Consider the following 17,503-nt stretch of genomic DNA (forward strand, 5'->3'; position numbering starts at 1 on the left):
GTTATCCCTAATCTCGTTCAAGAAAACCTTCTTACCAAAATTAATTACATTCATTAACATAATTAAAGAAGAATACTGATTTAACATGTATATATATTTTTTAAATTAGTTAAGCTCTCCTAGCCATCTTCAAGAATATTGATCTATCATCTACGACCTTATATACTTATTAATAAAACTTAATGCACGAAGAATCAAAATTATCTTTAAATTTATTTTGCTCTGTTAGTGTGATCGGCTATACAATTGACTAAACTCAGCCATGTAAATTTAAAATATTTATCTAAAGTAATGTTACAAAAGAGAAATTTGTCTAAACTAGCATATTATAACTAATTAAAAATTTGATCTCATATCCTATGCATGCTTCAATTGACATGGAAAGAATATGTCTTTCTCGATATAACTTCTTTACTATAGAATATCGATATGGGTGAAGAATTGAAAAAGTCGTGATTGAGTTTAGAATTTCAGCCACAAGCGTCGTCATTGGCTTATCGTTTTAGAATTTAATTTTCTTCACTTTCAAACGTCACATCAACGAGTTTAGCATCTCTTCCATGAAGTAGACTCCAATCAAGTAACTAAGATAGAAGTGTGGTACAAAACAAAATAATTATATTATTTATAATTGTAATGACATTTATATCTTTAAAATTAAACATAAAATAATACTCATCTCTATACTAATAGAGATATCTATACTCCATCCTTCAACACTTGGAAAGATTCCAATACTCAAATATGAAGAGGAAGAAGTTTTTCTGAATTTTATTTTTTATTAAAAAATAACGCAAAACTATATCTATTAAATATTTATCTTATGTATACTTGAAAGAATCTAATTTCAATATGGTTGCACTCATAGGTCCTTTTTCAAATTTTAATGAGCAACACGGTAAACCAATAACATTATCAGTTAACCAAATAAATCAAAGGATTTTCTCAATCTCAGTCACCATGCTAAAAAAATATTCACCAGAACTAAATGTTTGATAACTTTGATTCTATTAGTAAACTTAGTTTTCCAATATTTTTTATTACTTTTTGACTGTTATCCCCAAGCCTTAGACTCGATATTATAAGAGTGTGCTTGTTCACATATGATTTGCCTGCCGGAGATACCTTGCTTCTCAATCTAGCTATTCGCTTATTTTCAAAGATAAGATATATAAATTCAAAGTATGAACAGAAAAAAGTATTCTTCAAACCTTCACCAAAAAATCCTTAAACTAATGTGAACTTTGTTCGTCTCAATTTAGATAAGTTCATAATATGCGGATTTTGACATTTTTTTTTGTTTCTCACTAGTATCATTGACCTAGATAGTTCATACGTATGTAACAAAGTTAAGTAAGCTTAGTTGGTAAAAGTTGAGAGCAAAATTAATCATACCTAATTCAATTTTTGACAATTTCACTCTCTCCCTCTTTAATTATTCCCCCACCAACATTACAGTTTGGTTAGGCATATTAGAGCCATTTGTTTGTTCTAGCTGAATGGTTGTGGTTGTCTTGAGAAAAGTTATAGAGGTCACTAGACATGTTCATCAGTTAAGCTAATTTATTAGGTGATTATGGAAGTCTTTTTTTTATATTAGGTTGTGTTGTATCATTCCATGTGCTACTTATTGTGATAAGTCAAAAAATACTTAATTATTACAACTATAACTTAAATACAATTTTTTAACCAATCATAACAATTGATACATATAATGACGCATTTTTTGAGATAACATATATCCTCTTATTGCTTTCATGTTGCCCTTCCTTTTTTGGCCCCTTTAATTAAAAAGGTTTTGGAAGGGTGTGGTTTATTTTCTTGATGTCATTTTTGGACTTTAATCTCATTGATTATAAAAATAAAATAAAAAATGATTGTGGAGTTATGTTAAAAGTTGAACATGCAAACAAATTATGATTAATGAAATTGGCAAAACTAGCGTGAAATAAATTTATAAGATAAATATTTTAACGTACATGACAAGTTAAAGTATTAATATTGGTATTATTAGAAAATTGTCTATTATTTATACATCAAATGTTTAGCAAGGATTTACTATTTACCATCACTTTAGCAAGGATTTTATTTTAGGCAAAGTGAAGAGTTAGTCTTATAACTTATTATTACAAGATGTCTAGTGAAAGAAAAAAGAGTTCATACAAAATCAAATAAACATCATATGATATTGCCTTGTGTGTTTGGAAAATGAAATCTTATTTAAGATATTACATAAACACTGCTTTTTTATAAGACTAATCTTAGTTGTACACTTCGAGTGTTATGTGAAAGAGACATGTGATTGTTGTATCATTTAAGCTTAATATTGTTAATAATCACGAGTCATGTAATGTTATCCCGTTTATGTAGATCTATGAATTGGTATTCCATTAAAAATAAGGCCAGTGAAAGTGAGTTATGTCCTTTGGAGCAAGGGTAGAGTTAGGGTTGCACATGACATGAGTGTGGAATATAATGAAATGATTGAGTCACATCACAAATGGTATCAAAGCATATTGGGACCACTGGATCTCAACGTTGCAAGCCCACATGCGTAAAGGATTAGTGGGTCTAGCAAATCGCAATAACAATATTTTATCTACTTATTAAAGTTACGACTTGAGTGTGAATGAGCTTGAGTGTGGGAAATGCTTTCTTTTCATGTCAAAATGCATTGAAAAAGCATCACGGCAGAACATGACAAAACACAGTACATAATTAATGGAGTAGGAAAAAATAATATAGTATAAAAAGATTTTTATAATACGATATAATTTTACAAATAGTTAATTCAATCCAAAGTTTCAACGAAATATCACTCACCACCACCAAAAGTTATATCTTGGCCTGCAACTTTAGTCGAAATATATAAAATATATGACTCACTCGCATAAATATCTTATTATTATACATTTATTCCGACTTAACATATGATATATGAGATTATAAGTGGTGGGCTCGCGATGGATGAAGGATTTAGTTAACAAATGGGACACTCGTTAAGGAAAATAATAAAAAATGAATTGGAAAGTTAAGTCCATTAGTTTACCAAGTATTAAATACATAGTTAATGTCTCACAAGTAGTGTCGCTGTATATATCATTAGTTGTGATTTGTTGAAAAATAATTAATTATTAATTTTTTAACTTAAAAATATTTTTTCAACAACCAATCATAGATGAATAATACATTGTGTAGTACAATTTGTGAGACATAAAAAGTTCAATCTAAATTCACCGTTTTTCTTTTGGTACCTTCCCCTAAAAAAAAATATTATCTGGTACCCTTAAGCATTGATTATCACGACCTTATAAAAAAATTAGGATAACATAATAAATAATCTTGGTATCCTGATTTAGAGAGAAATTGGATTGCAAAAAATTTCAAAGGGCCTTGAATCTTCACTATTGATTTATTTGAATTATTGAGATTAGAAGAAGAGCTATAATGGACCGAATTTAAGGGGATAATATTTGCTATCTCATAAATTGTGTCACTACATATGCCATAAACTTATAATTGGTTGAAAATATATTTTTAAATTAAAAAATTAATAATTAATTATTTTTCTGACTAACTATAATTAATGATACATACAATGACACAATTTATAGAATAACATATATGCACCTACCTGAATTTAAGGAACCAAACCAATATCACTAAGCCCCAAAAAAGTATTACCAAGTTCTAAAACCAACCATCTATACAATTCTCAAGAGAATATTTATATTGATACATAATTATTCTATCTATGATTTAGTTAGTTTTATTTTATTTAAATTTATCTATAGTTTATTATCATATTGTTTGTTATGAGACTAACTCAAATTAAGTTAGATCAAACTTTTACCAATCCCAAGTTTCTACCTAGTACTAGAGTGGTTTCATCATCTTCTGTGATCTGTTCGCTCACAATTCCACTATCGAGATGCTGAAAATTCATAACTACATTTAATTATCTCCCTTTGTTGTGTCACCTAGTGTAAGTTTTCATTCATTTTTCTTCTTCTTCAACCTATTAATTCCAAATTTCATGCAAAAATCATCCAAATAAACAAATACCAACATGCTCCAATACAAAAAAAATAAATATATTTTCCTTGATTTATATGTATTGGATTCTCCTTCTATTGATGGTCATTTCGATGACATTTATCTGCAAGTGATGAATTATATAAGCATAACTTCTTTTCCTATCAACGGATATTCTAATGATTATTTTACTACTGAGTTATTTTCTCATTGACGATCATTCTGGTGATGTATTTTTTCGTATTGACAAATTATGGTAGTGGTGATTTTTTCCATCGACAATCATTTTGATGATTATATCACTAAGTTCTATTCCCATCGACGATCATTCCACTTATTTTTTTCTTCCTCTTAACAAATTTCGTCAGTGGTAATTTCTTTTTATATCGACTGTGATTCTGATGCTCATTATAGGGCTATAAGAGACATGTACTGACATTTCCCTGCTTTCTTCTTTGATCACGCCATATAGCAAGTGTGAAACAATATCATGTCATAGTAGACCAAATCCCCTTTAGTAGCCGTCCTACTCTTGAGTCATCTCCACCTTGGAGCACTCAGTATGTTGGAACACTCTAAAGGGAAATTGCTCTACTTTATAAACATTTGAATCTTACAACAATTTTATTACGGTGATTTATTTGAAGCTTCATGTAGAAAAAATCATCGCAAGAGCTAACTATTCTATGATTTGAGTCTTCACTACTTAGATAAGATTATTTTTCATGGAGGATGCCCGTGCCTCAACCACAAAAAGAAAAAAAAAACACGAGAATTTGTCATTTTGACTTGAGAACAATAAATTTTAACCCGATCTTCTAAATTTAAAAGATAAATTCATGTGACATTTTAAAACAAACATGTGATAAAAAACTTTTAATCATAGCATTAATTTTGTTCCATATTTTTAAGTGTGCATTGTTGAAGACATGCATTAGTTTTTTACGATGGTTGAAATTCTTCATGCAGTCAGATTCCTCCCGTTTTGAGTCTGAAAATACTTGCAGGAATACATAGGTTTATCCATGGAAATATCAAATGAAGTACGTACCTATGCATTACTAATTTCACATTAGTCCTTATACACTTTGTTGTTTTGCTGATGAGTCTCATCTTCATTGGGTCTTCTGTTTGTGGGCTTCTCATGTTTGTTTCCTCGTTACTATTAGCGTTCATTTGTCAGACCTTATAAGAATTGTATTTGTTGGATCGTTGGAAATGGGTTACAAAATTTGTTTCAGGTTGGATTCTTAGATCAAGTCCCATTTATCTTTGGTTAGTGATGCAATTGATTCGGAGCAACCTTGCAAATACGGAAGAATTATATTTGAAGGGAGTTGTGATTCAAACCCCATAAGCATTTTGAACTCATAATACAAATTTAGAACTCATAATACACTTAACCTGGCTTAATGTTACAAGTAGAACTTGGAATTTAAATCTAAATACCTATTTGAAATAGTAGTAAATAGTTCAACTCATTTTGTGCCATTAAAGAGTAAATTTCTACCATATTGTTTGTTCTAGAAAAAATTGCAAAAAGAAAAACAAACATGATTGGTTCAATGATGCAATGTCTTGTTAAATTAACATGCACCCTATAATGTTAAAAAGAAATAAAAGACAAATTCATACAAATAAGTTATTTTAAAGTTAATTTCCAGTTGCATACGTGTTTTTTGTTCTAAAAAAGTTCCTTGAGTTTCAAATGTCCAACAAATGAGTCTTTTGGGCCAACTAGGTGTGGCACATGAAAACATCTTCATCATTTTCTTCCTCTTTTGTCATGGGCCACCCCCATTTTCCAAATCCAAATATGCACTTTCCTACTTGTGCATAATAACCAAGTCACCTAATCTTATCATAGTTGACAAAGAATGATTTAATTGCTGCGTTAAAATCTTACTAGACTTATTTGAATAAAAATCTTGGTGGTGAATATTAAGGAGTGTTCTTTTACTAAGCCCTTACTTTTTACATATTTAAACAAATACACTTTTTGAAGAGAAATTATAGTTTAACAGTTTTAAATATAAACAAATTGATATGTCCAAACTTATTATTAATGCTTGCCAGAAACAAGCAAATTAAAATAATAATTCCGCTTGCTCATATTGAATCAGAAGTATAAAATATTAATCACACAAAATGTTAGTGGGAGAATTTAACTTCATCCCAATCTCTGGCTATAAACCTTTTAATGCCTTACTCTGAATATGGCTTCGCAATACACAAAAGGAGTGCGTATTACCCAGAAACATTTAACTACATAAACAAATTGATGATTTTCTTGCAATAGCATTTCAAGCAAGTTGCACCAATGTTAGATAATTTTATGGAAGGACAAGCGCATCGTATCGTTTAAGTAGTAAAATTCGGTAAAGTATCGAGATATCATTATCAGAGAGCAGAGTGAATTTACATTAATTCCTACAAGAATTAGTTGAACAACCATTTACACGAATTCATTTACATCAATTCCTTAAGTGTAAAATCCTTAGATAATCACTCAATTACCAATTCATTGGCTAATTGAATGATTAACTAGCATTAAAAACAATGTAAAAGCAATTCATACATCATTATCCATTCCTGAAATAATGATGTTGTATGAAGGAAGATAATCCAAATCGGGTGTCAAATTTTACTTTCCAATTAAACTTGAACCCAAGAACAAGAATTCAGTAGCTAATTAAACTCATGCATAAAGAACGAGATAAACTTCACAAAATCAAATAACAATTACATTAAAATTGAATCTAAAAGTACAAGGTAAGAATATTACATTTCAAATCCCAACAACGAAGAACTAGTCACTCATCTTTGCCATTACAACACTCTGATCGTGAGAAATATAAGAAATTCTGGATCTAAAGTCGTTCCTACGACTTCTCTCTTCCTCCCTAGTGTTTCTCTCTCTAAAATCGTGTGAAAAAGCTTGGAAAATGGTTGGATCACCCCCTTTACTTTTCATAACCGCCTATATTTGTTCCAAATTTCAGCATTTAGAAAATCTTCTACCTTGAGCGAGAAAGACACAAAAACTTTGACATCCAAAAGTGGGAATTGTCGCTTGAGTGATAGTCCCCTCACTTGAGCGAGAGACAAACAATGATTTAAGCTTTTTTCCTTGAATTAACAATTTTCGCTTGGGCTAGGAATCTAGAGCTCATTTTACGCATATTCCTTCAATTTCCATTTTTTACTCCTCATTCTCCTGTCATTGACACAAAAACATGTAAGGTAAATTTGTAATATAATTTGAAAGTAAATTGTAAATTTATATTGGTTTCTAAAACAACAGAAAATTTGTAACAATAAAAATAATTAAAATGAAAAATATTGAAAGAATGAAGTATATTATAAGCATTTAAAAGTAACTAATTTACACATAGAAAAAACTAAAGTCATCTAACATTTTCTGGTAATACCAAGAGTATCCCTTCTCTTTTTTGGTAAGGAACTAATTGCTTTTGGAATTCGTAGTTACCTCTCTCAACAAATGTCACTCTCAAGAATCAAACTATCATATTTGGAGATCCAATATGGTCTTACATCACTAAGTCAAATAGATGTCTTGTTCGTAAATATTCAAGTTCACATATGATAGTATTTTAGAAATGAAAATTATAGTAGTGAAAATAGAAGTGGAGAAGCTTTGGAGCTACACAACTTAGAATAATTTGCTTCTTATTTGGATATTTTACAAATGAAGGGTGAGTGCCTATTTATAGGCTTTCTACAACACTTATGAATTTCTAGATGGTTCAATAAGTATCTAGTATACATTTTTCTCAAGATTTCTAGATACTTCTTTAATTATAATACTAAATGCCTATAATAGAATATACTATAATCTTAGGATAATTCTAGATATTATGATACAATAATCACTACTTGTTTCTATACAAGTGTAGAAGCTTCTAAAAAGTGTGCATCAATATTTTATCAATATCTACTATCTACTATATATATAATAATGTAAAGGGTTGATGTTATTACCAAAATAGATATCTCATATGACTGACACTTGAATTTTTAAGGGGCATAATAACAAATTTTAATTGTTTCAAAAAATTAAAATCGAAATGGTTTATAGTATATTAGTGAAATGTATATATAGTATTGTTCTTATACTTTTAGGTTTGGTGGGGTTAATTTCGGCATTCCAAAATAATATATACAATAAAATAAAATTGTGTGTAGAGTCATTCAATGCTAATTAGTAACATTAAAAGTCACATCACATTTCAAATGTCACTCTCAAGAATCAAACTATCAATTTTGGAGATCCAATAGGATCTTACATCACTAAGTCAAATAGATGTATTGTTCGTAAATATTCAAGTTCATATCGACTATCTACTATATATATAATAATTCAAAGGGTTGAAGTTATTACCAAAATAGATATCTCATATGACTGACACTTAAATTTTTAAGGAGCATGTTTGTAATAACAAATTTTAATTGTTTCAAAAAATTAAAAACGAAATGGTTTATAGTATATTAATGAAATGTATATATAGTATTGTTCTTATACCTTTAGGTTTGGTGGGGTGAATTTAGGCATTCCAAAATAATATATACAATAAAATAAAGTTGTATGTAGAGTCATTCAATACTAATTAGTAACATTAAAAGTCACATCACAATTCAAATTTCAAAAACATTTTAACTTCTCTATCTTTCTCTTTCAATACTTCTTTTCTCTCTTTCATCTTATTTATTTCAATATACGGTTCTCATTGTTAATACATTTTTTTTTCTCTTTTTTCTTTTTCTATCACTTTTTCACTTTTCAAAAATCAGCTTCATACATTTTTTGTCTCACTTACTTTAAAATGCGTGTTTCTTTCAAATAAATTTTTGTTTTTGTTTAATAATTTTTATGTGATCTTCATTTTTGTTCACTTTTTATTGCTTCTTGCATTTGTGTCTTTGAACATTTCAATATATATATCTTTTCTCTTTCTTTCATCTTCTCTCTTTTAATATACTTATGTTCCCTCTTTCAACTCTTCTCATTTTCTTCAGACTCGTCTCTACGTTCACCCACTTACTTAAAGATATGATTTTTTCTTTTAAGTTCCTTCCATTTTTAATTTTTTGATATTAACTTCCACTTCCTTTAAAATGTTATTTTGTGTGTCTTGAAGATGATTTTTTCACTAAGAATAAAAGATTTTTTCCACATTTGAATGTTTTGTGTCCTTATTTGTGCATTTTATATTCTCTGTGTTCTTACTCATTTTTCAAGAAGATAACATTTTTCTAGATTTGCATTTTTATGTGTCATTACTTTATGCATTTCTTATTTTATGTGTGTTTTGCATTTCCTTCATTCTTTTCTTCACATGTAGTAAATCAATCATCTTTTCATTTTCAAATATGCAAATGGACAAAATAATTAACCTACACCAGCTTAGAGCTCTCGATCTCGACCGATAACGAAAACCACTTGCGCACGGAATTAGTTTTTTAAATATATTTTATTTCTATAAACTATTATGTTTACAAAGATAAATATTGCATTAATGTGTGATTTGTTTGAAATATGTGTTGGTCGTAGATGTGGGAAGATCTAAATGAGAAAGCCAAACATGGAGTCCTTGATGTTATTGACACTTGTGTCTTCTAGAATGTTCATGAATCTTCATCTGGCAATGTACTATTATGAATCTTTATTGGTTAAATTTTATACATTTTTAGTTCAAATTCTCAAACCCCACCTCACATGTTTTCTTTTCTATCTCTCCATCTTTTCTTATTTTTCTGATGTTGGGTTGCAGTACAATTCTGAAGGAAGATATGATCTGGTACGATTCATTAAGACAGTACAGAAAGTGAGGCTCTATGTCCATCTTATGTTTACAGAGACAAATATTATTTGTTTATGCTCTTTGATGTCTCTCTTTCTATCTACTGATGTGAATATTTACAGAGATAAATACTTGACAAATAGAGTTTTTCTTCTCATTTTAACTCTTTTTCTCAAATGAAATGAGTAAGTATAAGTACTTCTATCTGTATGAATATGCTCTTTTAAATATTTTTTACATATTGCTATAAATTTGTACTATTATGAATATCCTATTTTTTATTTTGAAGTATATTTCTGTATATTTTGTATGTTGAAGCTTCCTAGATTAGGGTTTTATCTCCTTCACCATAAGTGAAAGTTAGGTAGCTATAATGTTACATATATATATATAGCATATATATTCAAGTTAAAGTATAATATATATATATATAGCATATATCATTTATTTTCTAACTCTGTTTAATTACATGAATGATGGTAACTTCAATCCAAAACTTAAAGAAGCCAATCCCAGATCAAGAGCTTTTACACACTAATATAATCCAAGATTTAGATTATCATCATCACTAGACAAGTGATACAGAAAGATGTTTAGCACCCAAGAGGTAAAAACAAATTATTTTTTGTATTTTTTATAGGTCAGGTTTACTTTGGTCCATAGTAATTAAAAATATAAACTTTTATCTCTACTATTATGAATGTGCTATTTTTAAATATATTTTTACATATTGTTGTGAATTTGTACTACCGGTCAAGTCTATTTTGTGCGTTTATAGTTAGGCATACATTTTTCACTATCTATGCACTGAACTTTGTCTAATGCATTTGTATGAGCCATTATTTTGTGCATTGTACTCAATGAAACTTATTTTTCTCATGTATGATTGCGTGTCATTATCTCATCAAGCTTATTGGGTAAATTAAGCAATTTTTCGATAATTTTAGTACAATTTTAAATTATTTGAATTACTGTACAGCTCGGGGTTGTAGCCATTCATGGACCTCAAATATCACTTTGTAAGGCTCTTATTACACTTTCCTGAAATCATTATTCAATGTTTATATTTATGTGTATTAGTTGGTTCAAATATTTGTTTATATTTCGCTTAAATCTCATGCTACGTTAATATATCACCGTTGTCATTATATGATATCTTATGTATTCTATAATAACTAAAAATATAAACATGGCTTCTAATTCCATTTTATAAGAAAATAATCATAGTTTATACATGTCTGTTATGTGGATTATATTGCATTATGTAAAAGACACAATGTACTTATTCTCTCTTTTATGAATTGATTCTCTAACTTTAATTACTAATGACATTGTTGTTACTTTCTATAGGTAGAGGTCAGGTTGGAACAAATTGATGCTATTAAACTTTTGGTGAAGATCATCATTGAAAACAAGAGTGGAAGTATCAAGAAATTGATGGAGGACATGAATCTTTTGGGCTTTGAGCTCATAGATACTAATGTCATAACCACAAAAGGAGCATTGTTCATTGAAGACTGCATGTAAGTGACTGTTGGAAATGTAAGAACAATGCTAAACTTGAGAGGAGACTAAGATAACATCACACGAAGATGTATACTATGTTTGTGTATGTTCTACCTTTGATTAATAGTATTATAATATGCTTATGTACTATCTTGAGAAAGTAACAATGTGATGTATTCACTTTAATTATTTTTAAGTATGATATTATATTATTATCCATGCCGTATAGATCAAATTTATACTGGCTTTTAGTTATTTATAGGTGCAATTATTTTATATGAAAGCAATACGACTACTAGCATTTGAGAAAATTGATTGTATGGGTCAAACAATGAAAAGTTGTATGTCTACTAAGATAAACATGTTATATTACCAAAGTTAGCATATTCTCTAAATATTTTCAAAATTGGTTTAAGTATATCATTTTAGTTAAACATAAAATTTTCACTATCTAAGTCACTGGACTTTATTTAATGCATTTCTACGAGCCATTATTTTATGCAGGTACTCATTGAAACTTATTTTTCCCATACATTTTTAATGTGTCATTATCTCACCAAAAGTTGTTATTATTCTCGCATTACATTCACTTCCACATCACACTCACGTCTAATTGGATTCAGTTTAAGAAAAAAATATTTATATTTGAATTATGATTATATCAATTGAATTTTAATTACATATATACATATGACAAAATTTAATTGGCAGAATATGTTTTTAGATGCTCACGAGCTTAGCTTTCATTATGTTGAAAGTTGAGTGGTGATTTAATGTCATAAAGCACTGATTAATGTTCCAACATCACTCAATTTTGAAGAGGTGAAGAATTAAGATCGTGTACAGGTGATAAAATCATGTTTTGGATAAATAACATTTTGATCTACTTTATGTACATAATTTATTGGTTTTACGCTAAGAATCTTATCATTTATTTAAGTGTATTGTAATATTTTTGTTTAGGGATTTGATGAAAGAGAGGTAATTTTTTCTACATGATGTTCTGATTTCCAACTACATATATCGACGATTAGTTGAATTTGTTTAACAAATATGTTAGCTGCAACAAGTTAAAAATGTTTTCTCAGGGATGTTATTAATTTTTTATTTTGTACTTCTACCTATAGTGTAGTTGGCTAACCTAATGCATTGGAAAAACTTAATTATATTAAACACTTTTTATATGCAATTTTATTGAAGACATCAATAAATAACAAATATTGTTTATTTATCTTTTTTAAAACTTTAAAAAATGACTAAAATCATGTTGTCTTCTTTACGAAGTGATGAAAACGATGCATGTAACTATTTTCATAATATTTTTATATACTTTACTTAGACTTATATTCTTCAATTTTAATATTTGTACTTCTACAAATTGTAGGGTTAACTACATAATGTGGCTGATTAATTCAAATTTGTTTTAACAATTTATCACTTCAAATTATTTATTTTCAATTTTTATATACCTTTTTATTTTACTATTTTTATTTACATAGAACCAAGATAGAGCCACCCGTGCGAATGCACAAGTATACTACTTGTGTTATACGAAATAGATGCCAGCTCCTATGAATGCTCCTATTCCTAGTGATGATTAATTCCAGATATTATCATAAAACTGTCAATGAGTATTTACGAGGATTTGTTCACCATTTATAGGAGTATTTTCCACACAGAACTTAACTCAGCTTATAATCTAACAAAAATGGCAGTAAGGGTAAGGTAAGTTGGTTGTTATTTTTTGTATCTTAAATCAATGGTAGTGATCTTTTACGAGCTCACTTGTTGCTTCATGAGCATATTGAAAATCTACTAATCTAAAAGGTTGCCCTGCAAAACAAAGTCTTTCCAGTTTCACATTTGAGGATGCCATGAAACTCGAATCAAGCTTCCTTCCTTACCTCTGTCATCTTGCTGATTTGGACCCACTGATTAAATTTTTTGGTGTATCTCATATTCTCATTGCAGCACAAATTTCAGCCATTGGTGGTTCAAACCATTTATAAGTTGATGGCAAACAAAGTGACTGATTGGTTGACCAAATTTCATGAAGTACAGTACAATAACAATGAAACATACTAAACAAAAATGTCAAAAATTTGTCCCAAAACAAACTTTCTACATTCCATTTCAATGGTTTTGAATCACTAGAAGATTGGAGGCAGCAAACTTGATTCGTATGAGTCAATTTCGAGCTCCCCGCTTCCCTTTCTTCAACTCTGGGTCCCTAAAACCAGATATCAGCATTTAAAAATATGCAAAAGCAGGGCAGCAGTACTACGTGACTCCATTACAGCAAAATCATACCTCTCAATGTGATCGAGGATCAAAAGCCTGGGTCCAGGAGGGATCCTTACATCTCTCAGAGCACTGAAACACAACATAGAAAACAAAGGAGTCACACTCCATTACATGGTAAGCCAAAATTTATAAAGAAAACATTGACATCAGAATTGAACTTCTTACCTATCTGTCAGTAGCGGCAGCGTGTTGTCTGTTAACAAGCCTTTCTTAAAATTCTTCTCGTAACCCTCAAGGCCAAGGTTGTGCAACAAGTTTCTTGCTTTAATATAGCGAGAATCTTCAGCAGGCGGTTGAGAAAACTTCTGTCCTATCTGCATGATTAATGAATACTTAAATAATGCAATGGGTTAATGGGATGCCAAATTATAAACCTACGAAACACAAAATATTCAGGGATCCAGACAAGCATGTCTCGCTTGGACAGAAACACCACCTAGTCATGTCCAAATTTTAAACCCTAGTCTTAGAACCCCAAGAAGGGTTACAACAACAACCAAGCCTTAATCCCACCAAGTGGAGTAGCCTACATGAATTGAACGAGACCATAATGCTCTATCATAAATTATGTTTATTGACAAAACATTGACCTTTAAATCATTCATAATAATTTCCCTATGATTTTTCATAGTCTCCCTCTTCCTCTAGGAATTGGAATAGCCTTCACTTGATCAACTCTCCTTATTGGGGCTTCTACTGGTCTCCTCCACATACGTCCAAATCACCTAAGGCGTGATTGCCCCAAGAAGGATTACACGTAGAATATATATACATATATATTTAAGAGATTACACCTAGAAAATTGTTTATAGAGGATACCAAACAAACGATCAATGTGTTAATGTTGCCAACATGGAAAGCCCAGCAAACCTAGTTCATATTCCTACTAATCAAGTAAGGTACAAAATAGGATTTTCCTAATAAACAAATACACCATTGAAAATCGTAAAGGCTTAAAGAAAACCGTTAAGTTTTTCTTCATGCTGACCTGAAAAAGTCCACCTTGAACAAGTGCAAAGAAAAGTCCTGAAGTGACTGCATTTGCTGCTTGATTTGGTCCACCAAAGCCACTTACCAACGAAAACATGGCCCCAGAACCAAAAGCTGCTGCCATGCTGCAATATAGATGATTTAGCAGATTCTCAACATCATACCAGCTATTAGAAATCACATTTGTTGTACTAATGACACTCCATCAATTGAAGTTTGTATGTAATAGTATCCAAACAAAATAACACAGCATGCATAATTATTGACAACTTTTCAAATATTACAATCATTTACTTGGCCCCTTTGGCAATCTGCTCCCTCCTAAAAGGTTATATACTTATATGTCTGTTTAATACATGAGAGTTTGCCTTCATTTAAGCATCACGCCAAGTTGACACCTTTGAAGATTAAAGTAAGAATCACATAACTTTGGAAGTTGCAATACTTCTTTGGAGCCAGAAGCTTTTGGTTTATTGCAAGTAATGAAATAACCACACAACAATATTTTTTATTTAAGAAATTGATAGACCTTGTATCTTGTACTGATTTATCTTTGTTGGGGTTAGCAATAATTATTTAACAATAATTATGGAGAGAAAAAATTAAGAATAAAAAATGATTCAGAGATTACGGTTGTAGAATTATTTAACAATAATTCACATGGCCAATGAAGGTCCTACAGTTTCACGTATGCCCACATTAGATTAACCATCAATTAAAATTTTAAATTCATTATACTGTGTTTTAAAGCACGGACAAAACTGAACTAAAATCATATAACAATTTGCAAAGCATTAGATTTCAAATTAGTCGGTATTTAAAACTTAGAACCCCCTTTGGTTAGAAAGCACTGTAATAGAAATACTAAACACAGTTGGTGATGAAGAATTTGGAGAGGGGGAGGGGGGCAAAATTACATGACTGAACTATCAAATTTGTTGTGGAGGGAAGAAAGCTCACACCTGTTAAGAAATTCAATACATACTAAGTCAAGGCTTCCCACTTCCTCTTTTCATAAGAACTATAAGGTGATGTCAAGATTTCACTTGCGAGGATAAAATTGTGTACATCTACCCTCTCCATACCCCAATAGGTTGGAGCCTTTATGGGTTGGGCCACCCTTTGATGAAAATAAAGAAGGGGTGAGCCTCGGCACAACAGTAAGATTGTTTGCCTTGTGACCTAGAGGTCACGAGTTCAAATCATGTAAATAGTCTCTTATGGGGGTAAGGTTGCGTATATTTACCCTCCTTAGATCCTCGTTATTCGGCCGCCTTTTTTATCTTACGCAATTTTCACTTAGCTTACAAAAGTAAAAGAAATATATATCCCCAGATACGAATATCTGGAACAGTGGGACAAATTGTCTCAATTTGACAAAGAACAATAAAACCTCAGTAGCAGCTTATTAAGGTAATGAAATTTTATAGAGGAAACAGAGGAACAAAACTCACCTGCTTTGGACATCTTCCTTTCCCCTTATCCTTTTCAAGACACAGGTAATACCAGCATTCACTCCGGTCATAACAGCGAAGTTGCGAGCTTGAACAAAAGGACCCCCAGAAAGAGCCTATAATTCAATAAAATCAAAGTCAATTACATACGTGTATATTAACAAGTCAACAACAACAATAATAACAGCTAATTCTGAAATTAAAGCTGAATAAAAAATGCTTATTCTAATCAGTCCATGAGACGAAAAACATGAAAAGAATGCTAACTTTGTCATCAAGAGTCTAAATTGTTAGTCAAATTAGTCATTTTTATGGAAAATTTAGGGGCATGATAGTCTATCGGGGACAACTTTGACCGTAATTTGAGATTCTTAAAAACAAAATCAGATTTAATTTTCATTTGTAAGGGGAATAAAAAGTTTTTCTTTAGATAAACTTGGGTATTATTTACTACAATCATAATAACAACAATAACTCTACTTGAACGAACCTGTGAAAAGAAAATATATCTACATTCCATAAGCAATAAAACCTAAAATTTCCTATGCTTTACAAAAACCCTAAATTTAAAAATTCACAAAAATAGGGCACAAATATTATGAAAAGGGAACCTGAGCTTGCTTAAGAGAGGCCATGGCCTGAGGGTTAAGAGCAGCGTTAGGAGGTGGCGTAGGGAAAGCGGAGGAAACATCAGACGTGAGGGTACCCATAAAGCCACCTATGGCGGCGCCTTGAGCGGCGCTGGTGGCGGTGACGACGGCGGCTTCAACGGGGAGAGATTGCTGAGAGAGCCAAAGCTTGAAACTTGACTCTAATTGCTTGAAACGTGTTTGAATTTCATGTATTGGGTTCTGAAGTTGGTGTGGTAAGCCCTTTGGTATAACCATCATTGCTCCTTGATGCTTCTTCCCTTTCTCCATTGTTTTCAACTCTCTTTGGTAATGGAAGAAGTGTTTGAAAATGGATAATAAAAGGTGTTATTGTTTTTCTCATTTTATAGTTTATACTATTCGATACACTTGTTATTATTTATTAATTTATCGTTATTATTAATGAGTAAATGTTCAAGTTGGTGTCCTTTCGGATTTGGCATGTACAGGTTTGTCCAAAATTGAGATTTCAAAATTATCATCAGAGATTCCAAGTTATATTAGTCCTTCTTTTTTAACATTAAAATTCCAAAACAAAATTTATATAATTTAAATTTTCAAAATCTAATTTGGTTTAGCAAAATTAAGAGATACAAAATTAAATATTAACTCAAGAGTTTAAAATATGTACACTTACAGTGTAATTACACTGTCAACATATCATATCATTCGTCATTGATTTATAAAATACTTACACGATATACATATTAAATATTTAACTCAAATTATGATGAATTTATTA

General features: G+C 30.3%; 1 protein-coding gene across 1 annotated transcript; it reads right to left on the bottom strand.

The window, feature by feature from the left end:
- Nucleotides 13,200-17,097, bottom strand: LOC109328292. The gene is made up of 6 exons (XM_019561693.1): nt 16,723-17,097; nt 16,112-16,227; nt 14,656-14,782; nt 13,833-13,981; nt 13,674-13,736; nt 13,200-13,593 (listed from the first exon to the last, which is right to left on the bottom strand). The coding sequence occupies exons 1-6, from the start codon at nt 17,029-17,031 to the stop codon at nt 13,551-13,553; spliced, it is 807 nt and encodes a 268-aa protein (XP_019417238.1). The 5' UTR covers nt 17,032-17,097; the 3' UTR covers nt 13,200-13,550.

Source organism: Lupinus angustifolius, chromosome LG15 (genome assembly GCF_001865875.1).
Source record: "Lupinus angustifolius cultivar Tanjil chromosome LG15, LupAngTanjil_v1.0, whole genome shotgun sequence".
Classification (NCBI taxonomy): domain Eukaryota; kingdom Viridiplantae; phylum Streptophyta; class Magnoliopsida; order Fabales; family Fabaceae; genus Lupinus; species Lupinus angustifolius.